This window comes from Motacilla alba, unplaced genomic scaffold (genome assembly GCF_015832195.1).
Source record: "Motacilla alba alba isolate MOTALB_02 unplaced genomic scaffold, Motacilla_alba_V1.0_pri HiC_scaffold_31, whole genome shotgun sequence".
Classification (NCBI taxonomy): Eukaryota; Metazoa; Chordata; class Aves; order Passeriformes; family Motacillidae; genus Motacilla; species Motacilla alba.
The window spans coordinates 606,232-621,706 of NW_024037405.1; the positions used below are offsets into that span (position 1 = coordinate 606,232).

A 15,475-nucleotide genomic window follows, 5' to 3' on the forward strand; every position below is an offset into this window, starting at 1 on the left:
ACACCGGAGAGGTGGCACGGGGACATGGGGACACCGGGGAGGGGTCACGGGGACTTAGGGACAGTGTGGACAGTGAGGATGGCAGCACAAAGGGCTGGGACAGCAGGGAGGGGGCACAGGGACACCGGGGAGGGAACATGGGGACATTGGGGAAGAGGTGCCAGGGACAGTGGGGAAGGGCCACAGGGACATGGGGACACTTTGAAAGGGACACTGGAGTGTCCTGGGACAAAGCATGGCAGCATCACCATGATGAGATAGGGGCTGATGGCAGTGGTGGCCTTTGTCCCCAAGCATGGGGTGACACTGTTTTGGAGTGAAACATCACCGTGGTGGGACAGGGGCTGACCCGGGTGGTGGCCTTTATCCCCAAGCTGTGATGGTTTTGGGACAAAATGCACCAGTGTCACCATGATGGGACAGGTCATGACAGAGGTGGTGGCCTTTGTCCCCAGCTGATCCTTTTTGGGCTCAGCAACCAGCTGGTGGTGGCCTTCAAGAAGGATTACACGGTGGCCTTCAAGCACCTGCTCCTCAAGGGCTATGAAGATGGTGCTGATGACACCCAGGCCATCTACATCCACAGGGACCTCCTGGAACACCTGGCCTTTGTCCTCAAGAAGGTGGCATGGGGACACTGGGAAGGGTTGCGTGCATCGGGAGGGGTGGGGGACACTGGGACCTCCTGGAGCACATCGCCTATGCCCTTGAGAAGGTGGCACAGGGACACTGGGGTGGCTGGAGACACCAGAAGGGACTGGGGACATGGGGACCTGCTGGAGCACCTAGTTTACGCCCTCGAGAAGGTGGCATGGGGACACCGGAAGGAGTTGAGGACATCAGGAGGGTTGGAGACACCAGGCGAGGTTTGGGGACATGGGGATTATTTGGGGCCATCAAGGTGCCACCCCCAGCGCTGCTGTCCCTGTCCCTGCAGTACCTGGCTGTCCCCAACAAGACCTTTGGCCACCACACCTAAGGCTGGGGACATGTTTCTGGGACACGGGGATGTTTTGGGGCCACGGGGATGTTTTGGGGTCATGGAGATGTTTTGGGGCCATGGGGTGGTTTGGGGACACTGAGGTGCCTCGGTGCCACCCCCAGCTCTGTGTCCCTGTAGTACCTGGCTGTCCCCAGCAGGACCCTGGGCCACTGTGCCTATGGTGGCACCGGGGGTGGCCCTGAGGGTGGCACCGGGCTCTGGCTGTGTCAGGGCTTCTTCTGCAGGGGGGACATCGACTCCAGCAGTGACACCTTTGACATTGACCCCAGCATCGTCACCACTGGGGACACTCGGGATTTGAGGTTTGGGGTGTGGCTTTGGGATTTGTGGTGCAGGGAGCTAGATTTGAGATTTGGGGTTTGGGGTTTGAGGTTTGGGTTGGTCCCAAGGGGTTTAGGTTTGGGTTTTGGGGTTTAGAGTTTGGGAGTTGGGGTTGAGATTTGGAATTTGGGATGGTCCCAAGGGGTTTGGAGTTTGGGATTTGACATTTGCGTTTTGGGATGGTCCCAGGGTGTTTGGGGTTTGAGATTCAAGGTTTGGGATGGTCTCAGAGGATTTGGGATGGTCCCAAGAGGTTTGGGAGTTGAGATTTTGGGTTGGAGTTTGGGTTTGAGGTGCAGGGTTTGGGATGGTCCCTGGGCATTTGGGAGTTGGGATTTGGATTTTGGGATGGTCCTGGAGCATTCAGAATTGTCCCAGGACATTTGGAATTCTGGACTTGGGAAGTCCCAGGGGCTTTGGGCTCCCAGCATTCCCTGACCCCAATCCCGACCCCACAGAGATCCTGGGAGTGCACCCTGGGGACCCCCAGCTGCTGGCACTGGATGGCACTGATGGCAACTTCATCCTCCAATTCCACAGGTAAATCCCAAAACCCCCCAAGTTCCTGATAATCCCACTTATGGGCGTTTCCCATCCCTAAAATCCTGGTGGGGGATTTGCATTCACTTTTCCCAAATTTCTGCATGGGATTTTGGGGTGGAATTTTCCCTTTGTTGTGGTTTTTTTTTTTTGAAATTTTGTGGCCATGTTTTCCTGGTGCAGAATTTTTCCTTTTCTAGTTTTTTTTTTTTTTCAGCAGTTTGGGAACTCCTGGTTTTTGGTTTTTTGTTTGTTGGTGTTTTTTGGGTTTTTTGGGGTTTTTTTGGGGCTTTCAGGTGGATTATTCCATTCCTGTGAGGTTTTTTTTGGGATTTTCGTGTGAAATTTTCATTTCTGGGGTATTTTAGCATGGAATTTTTCATTTTCCGGGTGTTTTTTTGGGACTTTGAGAACTCATGGGATTTTTTTGGGGGGGGGGGGGGATTTTGGGGCAGATTTCTTCCCTTTCCTGTTGTTTCTTTGGGGATTTGGGGGAGGAATTTTTCTTTTTCATTGGTTTATTTTGGGATTTTGAGGCAGAATTTTTCCTTTTTGGGGGTGATTTCAGGGATGCATGGCATTTTTGGGGGGATTTTGGGGCTTTCTGGAGTATTTTTTGTCCCCTCAGGCTGATCAGTGTCACCGTGGAGTTCCAGCTCAAGCCCATGTACATCCAAACGCTGCTGAACCATGAAATCCCTGACTGCTACACCTTCAGTGTCGCTGTGAGTGTCCCTAAGTGTCCCTTGAGTGTCCCCAAATATCCCAAAGTGTCTCCCAATGTCCCCTGAGAGTCCCCAGTGTCCACTGAGTGTCCTTCCGTATCCTCTCATGTCCCTTTTGTGTCACTCTTGTCTCTCCAGATGTCCCACTCGTGTTCCCCCTCGTGTCCCTCTTGAGTGTCCCTCTCTCCCTCATCCGTCCCTCTGTCCCTTGGCTGTCCCCTGGTCCCTCTGCAGGCCCTAGGGGGCAGCCAGCGAGTGCTGTGACAGTAACAGTGACAGTGATGGTGACAATGACAGTGACAATGCCAATGCCAGTGCTACCCTGTGTCCCTAGGTCACGTTTGACACCTGTCCCCACAGTGGGTGAGTGCGGTTCCACCTGGACACCCACGCATTCATCCGGGAGTGCCACCACCCCTCGCTGCCCAGCAGAGGTGACACTGGGTGACAACGGGTGACAGGACAGGTGGGCAGGGTGCCAGGAGGACACGGCGACAGGGGGACAGGTGCCTCCCCACCCCCACGCCCCAGGCGCAGGTGGGACCGAAGGCATTTCTGTCACGCCCTGACCGCGCTTCCCCTCCCCTCCCTGCTCCCCCCACACCTTGGGGACACCCCTGACTCCCACCTTGACACCCTGGCTGCCCCTCAGTGCCAGAGGATGAGGGGTTGGTGGCACTGCAGGAACCCCTCTCTGTGCCATCCACGAGGTGGCACCTGCACTTTTTGTCACCACCACCCACCAGTGCCCCAAAGCGGGGTGGGGGGGGCCACACATCCTACCGGGGGGGAGGCGGGGGGGTGACAACATTTTTGGGGTCACTCCCTGCCACTTCCACCTCTCCGAATTCCCCCAAGGATGCTGCACAACCCTGCATCCCACACGCTGCCTCGGTGGTAGCATCCCCTGAAGGATCTTTGGGGACTGTCCCCGTGTCCCCCTCCCGTCCCCGCAGTACCTGCACTGCTGTGCCCGTGCTTGGCCCTGTTTCGTGGCTTCCCCATGTGACTGGGCAGGAGTTTCAGTCACACCCTCACCTCCTCCTCCTCCTCCTCTGGGTTTGATGTCACTTCTCCTGCTGGGGACGTGCCTGTGACACCGGGGAGACATCGCGGGTCACCCCTCCAAGGGACTGCATGGTCACAGTGGCTCCTGGAGTCCCCCCAGTGTGACAGCTGGGGGGCCCAGGAGGTTATGATGACAATTTGGGGGGTGGGTGCTCATTTTTGAGTCTCCAGAGTGGTTCCCAAAGTCCCCTCCCATCACCACAAAGTCACCTCCCCAGCCCGTGCCTCAGTTTCCCTGTTGCTCTGCAGGGACCACCCAGAGCTGATGTTCCGGAACTGGGTTTATTTTGGGAGATTTTGGGGTTGGGGCTACTGGGATGGACTAATGGGCCAAGTGGGATGGGCCAGGCTGTGGCCAGGTTGGTGGTCATTTGGGCTGGAGGCTGGCCAGGCTAGGGGGCTGCAGGGCCAGGAGCCATCCAGAGCAGCGTCCAGGTGGGATCCAGGGCTCTGGTGTCCATCCAGAGCAGTGTCCATCCAGAGTGGGATCCATGGTCTGGTGTCCATCCAGAGCAGTGTCCAGGTGGGATCCATGGTCTGGTGTCCATCCAGAGCAGTGTCCATCCAGAGTGGGATCCATGGTCTGGTGTCCATCCAGAGCAGTGTCCAACCTCTCCCACCCCTGTCCATCCCAGACTCCCCAGCCAGGGCCACTCCTCACTGCAGAGTGGACAAGACCCACGGTCAGTCCCAAGATGAGCCCAAACCCCCTCCCACCAACCCCACCAGGCCCAAACCCTGAGCCCTGGGGTCACCGGTGTCCCCTGGAAGCCGGGCCAGCTCTGGATCTCCTGGAAAAGGAAATCAACAGCCCCTGGCTGGGGACTCGAGGGTATCCAGGATGGCGAGCACCAAGTCCATGTGGTCCAGGGGGGACAATTGGGGACACAGGTGGGGAAAAGCCTGGAGGGAGGAGGGTCAGAGGGGTAAGGGGTGGAGAGGGGGTTGGAGGGGAGGATCCACCCAACAGTGTGCCAAAAGCAAGGGGAGGGCTCCTAAATTTGGGGGAAAGAATGGAAAAGAGAGAAAGGATCCAAACCAGGGGGAAAAGGATGCAAAATAGGGGGTAAGGGACCCATAAGAGGGGGAAATGATGCAAAAGAGGGGGAAAGGACCCAAAATGGGGGGGGGGCAACCAAAAATCAGAGGACAAAGGGTATCGTGGCATGTCACAGGGTGTCAGTGGGTGTCATGGCACATCTGTAATGGAGTGGGCGAGTGGGCGCAGACGCTCTGCGCTGGGAGCAGCCACGGGAACATCCTGAGCAGCACAACGACACCTTGAGAGACACGGGGACACCCTGCAGGACACAGCCAGGGACCAGCCGGGATCGGAAACAGGGGCACACAGGGGATATGGGGACAGGGACTCACAAGGGGGGACAAGAAGACACAGAGGGGTGACATGTAGCCACGGCAAGGGATGGGGAGGGGATACGATGCCACCAGGACACACATCGGGACAATGTTGCCACACTTGTGCAGACACTGCCACCAGCATGCCTCTGGTGACACCCAGTGCAGGGTCACATGACCCCCATGGGTGACACTGACTCTTGTACCCAGTTGTTCCCCAGGGGTGGTTGGTGTCCCCTGAGTGCTATGGCCCTGGGACAGCCTGGTGCCTGTCACTCGCTTCTGGGCTACTTGTCACCAGCTGAACAAGGTCCCCGTCCTGCCCTGGTGGGTGGTGACATTTGGCTGGGACACCACAGTGGTGAAATATCCCTATTCATGTCCATGTATCCCTGTGCCCCCATACATGTCCATATCCCCACATGTCCCCACCCATGGCATTGTCCCCCAAATGTCCCCATCCATGCCTTAGTTCAATGTCATTATTTTTACCCCAATTTCAGGAGTTTCAAAGGGATGAACAGAAACCTTTTCGTTTCAAGGCCAAAACAAAATTATTTTTGTGTCTGTGCCAGCAGAGCATCCACGTGCTTGGGTGGGTGGGAAGAACCTTTTTCGGAGGGGTTTCCATCCCACTGTCTCCAAAATCAGGGGGTTTGCCCCACTTTGTCCCCATTTGGCTGTAGAAGATGTCTGTGGGCCAGGGAGAATTAAAACAATGGATTTATGTTGGAGAAGACCTGCAATGTTGTCCAGTATTGCTTAATGCCACTAGGATGACACAAAATGTGAGATTTTTCTGCGGTCAGATGTTGGCAAATCTGCTCTCCACAACGGATTTTGGATGTTGGTCTGTGGATGTGTCCAGGTGCTCACGGGGAGCCAGGGGGACATGGAGCCCCCAGGCAGGTGTCTTCCCAACATGGATCACTGGCACCACGGATCACCGGGGGTCACTGGGGATCATCCAGCCAGGATCCTCCCATGGAGGATGGAGCTGGAGCAGCGCACAAAGCTCTTCCTGCACTCGGGGCACTCACAGGGCTTCCTTAGTGGTGCCTCCGTTGGTGTTGGGTCAAGGCTGAGCCTTGTGGGAAGCTCCTGACACAGTCGGGACAGTCATAGGGCTTTTCTCTGGTGTGGATGTGTCAGTGGCTGACAGGGTGGGAGTTGTGCCTAAAGGCCTTCCCACAGTCAGGTCAGCAGAAGGGCCTCTCCTCTGTGTGAATCCACTAGTAAACAAGGAGGTGAGAGCTGGTCAGAAACCCCTTCCTGCATTCCTCAGACTCGTAGGGCTTTTCCCCCGTGTGGCTCCTCAGGTGGACAGGCAGGTTGGCATGTTTGCAGAAGCTCTTCCCATACTCTCCACACTTGTAGGGCCGTTCCCCAGTGTGCATTCTCCAATGATAGATCAGGAAGGATCTCTTGCTGAAGCTCTTCCCACATTTCGAGCACTTGTGGAGCTTCTCCCCCTCCTGAAGCTGCTCATGGACCCCAAGCTCTGAGCTTTGGCCACCTCCCCGGCCCAGGGTGGGTTTTTCCTCCTCAGATCCCCATCATCTGTGTTTGCAGCCCTTCCTCATGCGGGATCTCTGGGGCTTCCCTCCTTGTTGGATTCCTGCACCATGGAGCCGCTCAAAATGGCCTCTGCCATGAGGTTCTGCCTTGGGGATTTGTCCTCCCTGGTCTCCATCCTCAGCTCCTTGTCTGGGGGAGGAAGGACAAGGAGAGGATGGGATTTGCCTCCGTGCCACGGGGCAGGGGAAGGAGATCCTCCCAGTACGTCACCAGCAGGATGGCGTTGGCAGTGAGGTTGTTCTGCTGCTGGGGGCCATGCTGGGCTGGGAGATGGAGGAGAGAGTGGGAAAGGGGCATTGATTTCCTCCTCACCTGCATGGGTGTCCCAGGGGATCTTCCTCAGAGCCTCTACCTCCATCTGGCCAAGGTTTAGGAATGGGAAATCTTAGTTTCAGAGGGAAAACAAGGGCTGAGTGCATTTGGTTTGATGGTGCTGCTGCCCAAGTCCATCTTGAGAAGTCAGTGCTCCTTTTGGCATCAGGGGGCCCAGACCCCGCTCATCTCAAGCCTCTCTCACCCCTCAAGGCTGCCGGGGATCCCCCCACTCCAGGATCGCCCCTCTGTGCTCTTCCGCCTCCAGGGCTCTCCTGTTTATCCCCGGCTCTCCTGGGGATTCCCAAACCTAATATCACCCCTCTGCCTGGCGTTACCGGGCGATCGCCACGTGGGCCCCCCTGCAAGATCCCTCCAGGGGCATTTGTGGCTCAGCTTTGGGGTCCTGGAAGATCCAAACATCACTTGCCCCACAAAAAAAAAAAAAAAACCCTCCTGGAGATAGCCCTGATTGCTTTGGGGCGAACTCCCCCTCCCCGCTCAGCTGCGGGTTCTGGGGAGGGGCGATGCTGCCGGAGTCGGGGGTGCTGCAGCCTGAGCGGGCGGGCGCTTCGTTCTGCCGCTGCCGCTGCTCCTATTCCTCCTGTTCCTGCTCTTCCTCCTCCTCCTCTCTCCCTCCGCTCCCAGCCCGGCCCGGGCAGTTCCGACACCCAAAAGCAGCCGCGCTCTGCCCTGGGCGGGTTCTGAAGCGGCCCCGCCCCGCGCGGCACTGGGAGCGATACTGGGAGCACCGAGAGCGATCCTGAGAGCACTGGGAGGGAACTGGGAGCGCTCTGGCTGCCAGCGCCGCTCTCACTGGGAGCGCTGGGAGGGAACTGGGAGCGCTCTCGCTGCCAGCGCCGCTGTGACTGGGAGCGCTGGGAGGGAACTGGGAGCGCTCTCGCTGCCAGCGCCGCTGTGACTGGGAGCGCTGGGAGGGAACTGGGAGCGCTGGGAGGGAACTGGGAGCGAACAGCGCCCGGCGCTGGGCGGGGCCAGCCCCTGAGGGGCGTGGTTATGGAAATCAGGGAGCGATGGCGCGCTGGGATTGGTGAGCGGGAGCAATGGGCGGGGTTTGCTCGGTGACGTAAGAACTGGGCGGGGCCGGAGCGATGGCGGCGGAGTCCGGTGAGAGGGGACCGGGAGCGGGAATAGGGACAGGGACCGGGAATGGGGACAGGGAATATGAAAACAGCAACCGGAGAGAGAATATGGGATGGGGATTAGGAAGATGGGACCCGGACCGCAAACGGGAATACAGGAATGGGAATATGGGAATGGGACAGGGAACATAGAGATGGAAATATGGGAACGGAAGCGCAGTCGTCAGCGGGACTGGGAATATGAGAACGGGAACAGGACAGGGAATATGGGATTGGGAATATGCGAACGCAACCAGACAAAGAATACTGGACCGGGATGGGGAATGAGACTAGGAATGGGATCCAGACTGGGATGGGAAAAGGATGGGAAAAGGAGTGCGGTGACATGGGAACGGGTGGGGAGAAAGGAGAGTGACAGCAGGGAGAGGGGGATCATGGACAGGGGACATGGGGAACCAGGACAGGGAGACATGGGGAAAGTTCCAGGGCATGGGGTCCTTGATCAGCTGCTCCAGAAGCTCCACTAGGGTCTCCCAGTGCAGCCGGAGCCACTCAGCCTCGGGTGCCCAAAGCCCTGAGCAACCCCCAAGTCCCACCCAGGAACCCTCAACTCCCTGGAACCCAGCATATCCCACATCCTCTGGAAGACCCCCACACGTCCCCATCCTTGTCTTAGATCAATGTTTTTATTTTTATCCTGGTTTGGGGTGTTTTGAAAGAACAAAGAGAAATGAAAAGATAATCAAGGCCACATGGAGCCATCAAGAGGTGGAGCCCCCCAGGCAGGCATCTTCCCAACATGGATCACCGGCACCATGGATCACCGCGGCACTGCACACTGGGGGTCACTGGGGACTATCCAGCACAAATCCTCCCATGGGGGATGGAGCTGGAGCAGCACACAAAGCTCCTCCCAAACTTGGGACACTCACAGGGCTTTCATAGTGATGCCTCCATTGGTGTTGGGTCAAGGCTGACCTCTGGCTGAATCTCTTCCCACACTGGCGACACTCGTAGGGCCTCTCTCCGGTGTGGATGCGCCGGTGGGTGACAAGGGTGGAGTTGTGCTTGAATCCCTTTCCACAGTCAGGGCAGCGGAAGGGCCTCTCGTCCGTGTGAACCCGCTGATGTACGAGGAGATCTGAGCTGCTCTGAAACCTCTTCCAGCACTCCCCACACTCGTAGGGCCGCTCCCCGGTGTGGCTCCTCTGATGGATCATCAGGTGATCGCTCCGGCTGTAGCTCTTCCCGCAGTCGGGACACTCGTAAGGCCGGTCCCCAGTGTGGATCCTCTGGTGAAGCATCAGTTCAGAGCTCTGGCTGAATCTCTTCCCACATTGCCCACACTCGTAGGGCCTCTCGCCGGTGTGGGTCCTCTTGTGGACAATCAGGTTCGACTTCTGGGTGAATCTCTTCCCACACTCGGGACACTCGTAGGGCCTCTCCCCGGTGTGGATGCGCCGGTGCTTGATGAGGTCGGGGTTATATTTGAAGCCCTTCATGCAGTCGGGGCAGCGGAAGGGCCTCTCCTCAGTGTGAATCCGCTCGTGTGTGAGGAGATGGCAGCTTGTCTGAAACCTCTTCCCACATTTGGGACACTCGTAGGGCCTCTCATCTGTGTGTGTCCGCTGATGCTTCACAAGAGAGGAGCTTCTCTGAAAGCTCTTCCCACATTCCCCACACTCATATGGCCGTTCCCCCGTGTGGCTCCTCTGGTGGTTGGTCAGGTCAAAGTTGTCTCTGCAGCTCTTCCCACACTCCCCACACTCATAGGGCCTTTCTCCAGTGTGGATCCTTTGGTGGCGGACCAGGGCTGAGCTTCGGCTGAAGCCCTTCCCACATTCCCCACACCTGTAGGGCTTCTCCCCATCGCGAAGCTGCTCGGGGACCCCCAGCTCCGAGCTCTGGCTACATCTCCGGCCGCCATCCTGGCCCAGGGTGGGTCTTTCCTGCTCTGACCTCCCTGGGCTACGTTTGCAGCCCCTCCTTGTGCGGGATCTCCGGGGATTTTCCTCCCCGTTGGATTCCTGTGCTGTGGAACCGCTCAAAACAGCCTCTTCCATGAGGTTCTGCTGTGGTGATTCATCCTCCATGGTCTCCTTCTTCAGCTCAGTGCCTGAGGGAGGAAGGACAAGGAGAGAATGGGATTTGGCTCCGTGCCACAGGGAAGGGCAAGGAGATCTCTCAAATGTGTCCCTGGCAGGAAGGCATCAGCAGCAGGGCTGTCCTGCAGCCAGGGGCCATCCTGGGCTGAGAGATGGAGCAGGAGAGAGGGGGAAAGGGGCACTGACTTCCTCCTCACCTGCCTGAAGCTCCCAGGCCATCTTCTTACTCCTAGCCTCCTCTTCCTCCATCCGGCCAAGGTTTAGGAATGGGAAATCCTGCTTTGGGGGGAGAAAACAAGGGCTGATTGCGTTGGGTTTGATGGTCCCACTGCCCAAGTGCAGCTGGAGAAGTCAGTGTCCCTTTCAGGCCCGGGAGTCCGGACCCCGCTCATCTCCGGCCTCCTTTAACCCTCCAGGCTGCCGGGGTTAGTTCCCAGTTCCCTCCCAGCTGCGTGATCGCTCCTCTGCGCTCTCCTCTCTTCGGGGCTCCCGCGTTCCCCCCGCTCTCCCTGGGATCCCCAAAACCGATATCGCCTCTCTGCCCCCAGGTACAGGGCACGTGAGACCCCCCCCAAGGGTTATTTGTGGCTCAGCTTTTGGGTCCTGGAAGATCCAAACATCCCTTGCTCCACAAAAAAATAATAAAAAAAACCCTCCCGGAGACCCTCTCGATGTATTTGGGGCGAGCTCTCGGTCCCCGCTCACCTGCGGATTCCGGAGGCGGGGGCGCGATGCAGCAGGAGCCGGGGGAGCTGCGGCCTGAGGGGGGGAACCGCGTGGTGTTGGTGCTGCTACAGCTCTTCCTCGTCCGTCTCTTTCTCCGGTTCCTGCTCCTCTTCTTCCTTTTCCTCTTTCTCTGTCCCGCCTCTTCCTCCCGCTCCTCCTCCACTCCCAGCCCGGCCCGGGCGGTGCCGACACCCAAAAGCAGCCGCGCTCCGCCCTGGGCGGGTTCTAAAGCGGCCCCGCCCCGCGCGGCTCTGGGGGTGATACTGGGAGCACCGGGAACGATACTGGGAACACTGGGTGGGATCCTGAGATCAGCGGGAAGGAACTGAGAGCGCTCTGGCTGCCAGCGCCGCTCTGACTGGGAGCGCTGGGAGGGAACTGGGAGCGCTCTCGCTGCCAGCGCCGCTCTGACTGGGAGCGCTGGGAGGGAACTGGGAGCGCTCTCGCTGCCAGCGCCGCTCTGACTGGGAGCGCTGGGAGGGAACTGGGAGCGCTGGGAGGGAACTGGGAGCGCTCTCGCTGCCAGCGCCGCTCTGACTGGGAGCGCTGGGAGGGAACTGGGAGCGAACAGCGCCCGGCGCTGGGCGGGGCCAGCCCCAGCGGGCGTGGTTATGCAAATATAAGAGCGATGGCGCGCTGGGATTGGTGGGTGGGAGCTATGGGCGGGGTTTGCTCGGTCGCTGGAGGGGGGGCCGGAGCCATTTACCCCCCATCTACTCTTCACTCCTTTAACAGCTTCCCATAACTGAACATCCCAATTTCCCTCTTGTGGCTTCAGGAGTCATTTAAAAACACCATTGGTCCTTTCTCTGATCCCGTCAGCTTGAGGGTAGTAAGGGGTGTGGAAAGTCCACTTAATTCCCTCACCTTTTGCCAATCCCGTACAACTCTAGCAGTGAAGTGGGACCTAATGTCAGGTTGAATTTCCTGTGGTTTTGGGAAAGTTCCAAACCACCCCTGCAAAGCTTTAACCTTATTATCACCTGCAACTCTTTTAAAAGCATCAGCTTGCACCAACCCAGATACAATTTCTACTCCTACTAGCACAAAATGTTTACCTCCTGACTTCTTAAAGGGGCCGATATAATCTACCTGCCATGCATCCCATAGTCCTTTACCCTTTCTGAAATGCAGAGGGTCATCTTCTAAAGGATGTGTCTCCAGTCATCTGCGACATTGCTCACAGGCTGGTATACATGTTTTACACATTTCCCTGGTGACAGGCCACCCACGAGCATGAGCCTCCTTGTACAAATCTTTTGCACCTGTGTGCTGTCTTTTTGCATACAGCCATTCCAATCGTTGATCCCAGTCCTCAGGAATTAGCTCCTTTTTCAGGGGGCTGAGCCTTGCTAGTTCATCAGCTCTGTTATTCCACTCTCCTGCTGGATTTCCATCTGTTTGGTGAGAAGCTACCCAACCAACAGCAAAATTTCCTTGACTTGCAATATCTAAAATTTCCTGCCACTTCTCCTTTTGCCATGCTGAGATTCTGTTAACTTCCCCGTCATTTTGCTGCCAGAAAGGAAGCCGCTCGGTACAACCTTTGCACACTGCATAAGAGTCAGTGTAAATGCAGATAAGAGAAGTGTTCTGTGCCTCACGTCCGAAGACTCTGCAAAGTGCTATGAGTTCTCCGACCTGAGCGCTGCTCTCTCCTTCGGTAATGATTCTTTCACCAGATGAAATGTTTAAGGCAGCTGCTGTATATTTCCATACCTTCCCTTCCTGTGTCGCAGGGGCATCTGTGAACCAAGAACTTGCTGCTGGTTTGGGGGAGAAGGGAGGGTGTCCTAGGGTGACGTTATGATGCTTGTATCCCCATCTGTGTGTTCTGTTTATGCTGGATATTATGTTCTGTGCCTTCAAGACTGGCTCTGAAGAGTGAATGTTTTGGGTTTTGTTATCAGCCCGCTCCCCCACGGCTGGCGGGACACAGAGACAGGGTGTGCATAGTGCGGCTTTTGCTTTTTGCTGTGATTTTTGCTTTGCTCTTGCTCTGGCTTCTGCTTGCTCCTGCTTCGCTCTTGCTTCTGCTTTTGCTTCTGCTCCTTAGCTAGTTTAGCTAAGCAGTCCAATTTTTTTTTCTCTGGACTGTTTTTTTTTTCTTTTTTTTTTTTTTTTTTTCCCTTTTTTTTTTTTCCTTTTCCCTTTTTGGAATTACTCGAACCTGCTCTGGACTGGGACCTGGAAACACCGAGAGCTTGCACCTCGTGGCTTGCAGCAGCCATCCCCAGCGCCGGAGGGACTGACAACAGAGCAACCACCCCCCAAGAGAGACTTTCTGAATTTGTCATCCTTTTCAGAGTGGTGAAGGAGTGTTATCATCCGGTATTGTTCATTCTGTGTGCTGGGGGTGCTGTGCCTGTTAAATAAACAGGTTCTTTCCACTTCTCTCCGAGGAATCCTGCCCGAACCGGTTGGAGGGAGGGGCTGTGTGGGTTTGCTTTCTGGAGGGGCCTCCTTTTGCAGATTTTCTCCCAAATTTGCCCTAAACTAGGACAACTGTGAACATCCCCAAGACTGTTGACACAAGGCAATTATAAATTAGAGTATGTGTTTTGAAATAATCCTCAATTTTCTTTTGTGATTTTGTGAAAATTACTTTTGATTTTTGGTGAATTGTTTTGAAAAAAAATACTTTAAATTAATACTTATTGTATTTGTTTATTGCTTTAATGCCTTTGATTATTTGTGGTTTGTTTGGATAATTTGAAAAAATGGTTTTAAAACGATATTGTTTTAATTATTGTTAATTATATTTATTGTTTCCCTTTTCCCCTTTTATCTTTTCTTTTCCTTCTTTTCTCTCTCTCTCTCTCCATACTGTCTCTGTTTTCTGGGATATGCTACCAACATGACAAGTCCTGAAGACTTCACAATGATACTACGGAACCCTGCTGATGAAAACCCTTTGAAGACTGTTGGGAGTCACCGGGTGGTGTGAAAGACGATCAGAAGTTCCCCCTCATTTGCCTCACAACCTGTGGGGTTTCACCCCCGGATTGGGATGACCCCGAAAGATGGAAAAGTCCCTCCTCCAACCCGTGCCTTCGAAGAAAGACTCAGTAGTCTTCTGTTGTCTGTTCTCAAGGTTGTTTATCGTTGGTTATCTACAAGATTCTTCTCCTGAGCTGCTGTGGCCCGTTCAGCAGCTCAGACAAAGGCACACTGCCCTCCCAGGGGGCTGGTGCTATCTTTTATATCATATATTACGTACTACATGTTTATACTTTTTCCCCAATGCCTACTATCTATATTGAATGGTGACTTTCTACTCTAAACCAATCTGTGAGTGCCAACATCACCAAAGACATGGAGGTTAGGAAGGAGAAAGAAAGAGGACAGGGCACACCCAAATCCCTCCATCTTAGAATCCCTGACCCCCATGTACAAAACTTGGACCCCTGCGTACAAGGCTTAAAACCCCCCTGTACAGCACTCAGAAATCCTTCCTTTCACTTTGTGATTATCTCTACTATGCTATCTAAACTTGTGTGTGTGTGGCTTGTAATTCTTCCTACAGAGTTAGTAACTTGCTCCATGGGCTAAGATCAAAACCCCAAGAGTGTCTTTGGCTGCATGCCAGGGTCTCAGAGCCCCCTGCCTGCAGCTCTGGCCATCCAGGGCACCCAGAGGAGAATCCTGGGTTCCGACAACAACCGTCCCAAGGACAGACGTCGGGACCCTGAGGACCCCGATTGGAATTCTGGCCTGCCGGTGGTGGATACACGCCAAGATCCTGAGGCCCATGAGCAGAGCTCTGGCCTGCAGAGTGATTGTTCGCAGGTGTGTCTATTGTGACTGCTTCTAGCAGGGCCTGCCAAGGGGTGACGTGCCCTATATGCTTGCACCTGCTTTGTGACAGTAGCCCAGAAATTTTCCCACCTCTTGGCCAGATGGACTTGCTGGGGTAACTTTGGTAGCCCCCCATGGAAAATCCTTCATCTGCTGCACTACCAATGTGACGGATGGAGATTGAAGCCTGCCTCCCAAGGACTGAGACCCCTATAATCATGATACAGGGAGTGCTGGCCTGACTGAATTGGGATGCCTGCTAAGTGTTGCCTGCAGGTGTGTTCACTGGACCTAGACTGGTTTCCCATAGAAACCAGTCCTGAAACAACAGGTCCTGCTCACTGCTGATATTGACTTATCCTGCTGAGAACATGAACTGTCTATACCTATCTTCAATACCTTTTTCCCCCCAGCAATTTCAATACTTTTTTTTTTTGTACCTGTTCCCCCTCAGCAATGGACTACAATACAACCTTGAGTCAACCAGGACTTCTGAGATCTCCCCAATGTGACTAGGTGAACTCCATCGGCTGGACTATGAGGACTTTGTACCTCTGGTAGCTATCCTCCCTCCCTCTCTTCTATCCTTTTCCATTCTTTTCCTTTCCCTAATTCCTTTAACGTATTTGCTGTGCTCATTCAATAAAGGTGCATTGGTTTTGATTGACACTGCAATCCCCTTTCTGTGTTGTGTTTTGCACTCTGAGATCAGTTAAAGAACCATCATGACCCCTGTTCGTAGAGCGGATCGTGACAGGGACGGGTCTAGGAGAGGGGAACTGTAGGAAAGACATTCTGTGCTGTTCTTGTGAGCCATGAAGGCTTCCTAAAGATAAAGAA

At 55.2% G+C, this 15,475-nt stretch overlaps 2 protein-coding genes across 9 annotated transcripts in view; one reads left to right on the forward strand and one right to left on the reverse strand.

Moving 5' to 3' along the window:
- Positions 1 to 113: 113 nt before the first annotated feature.
- Positions 114 to 6,331, forward strand: LOC119696512 (mucolipin-1-like). Of its 8 annotated transcripts, none has more exons than XR_005255605.1 (5): positions 129 to 623; positions 1,214 to 1,305; positions 1,783 to 1,864; positions 2,493 to 2,589; positions 4,387 to 6,331. XR_005255605.1 is itself a non-coding variant. In XM_038126265.1 (4 exons), the coding sequence occupies exons 1-3, from the start codon at positions 396 to 398 to the stop codon at positions 1,835 to 1,837; spliced, it is 468 nt and encodes a 155-aa protein (XP_037982193.1). In that variant the 5' UTR covers positions 119 to 395; the 3' UTR covers positions 1,838 to 1,864; positions 2,493 to 2,754. The 8 variants fall into 8 exon arrangements, 3 of the variants coding, with proteins under 3 accessions (XP_037982195.1, XP_037982193.1, XP_037982194.1); XR_005255606.1 differs by having other exon boundaries at positions 4,833 to 6,331; XR_005255608.1 differs by having other exon boundaries at positions 5,517 to 6,331.
- LOC119696487 overlaps positions 4,581 to 15,475 on the reverse strand; it is a 1,710,157-nt gene continuing 1,699,262 nt past the window's right edge. Inside the window, 3 exon segments of the mRNA XM_038126215.1 lie at positions 4,581 to 6,065; positions 6,068 to 6,519; positions 8,985 to 9,908. Coding sequence (XP_037982143.1) covers positions 5,977 to 6,065; positions 6,068 to 6,519; positions 8,985 to 9,908 — 1,465 coding nt within the window. The 3' untranslated portion in view covers positions 4,581 to 5,976.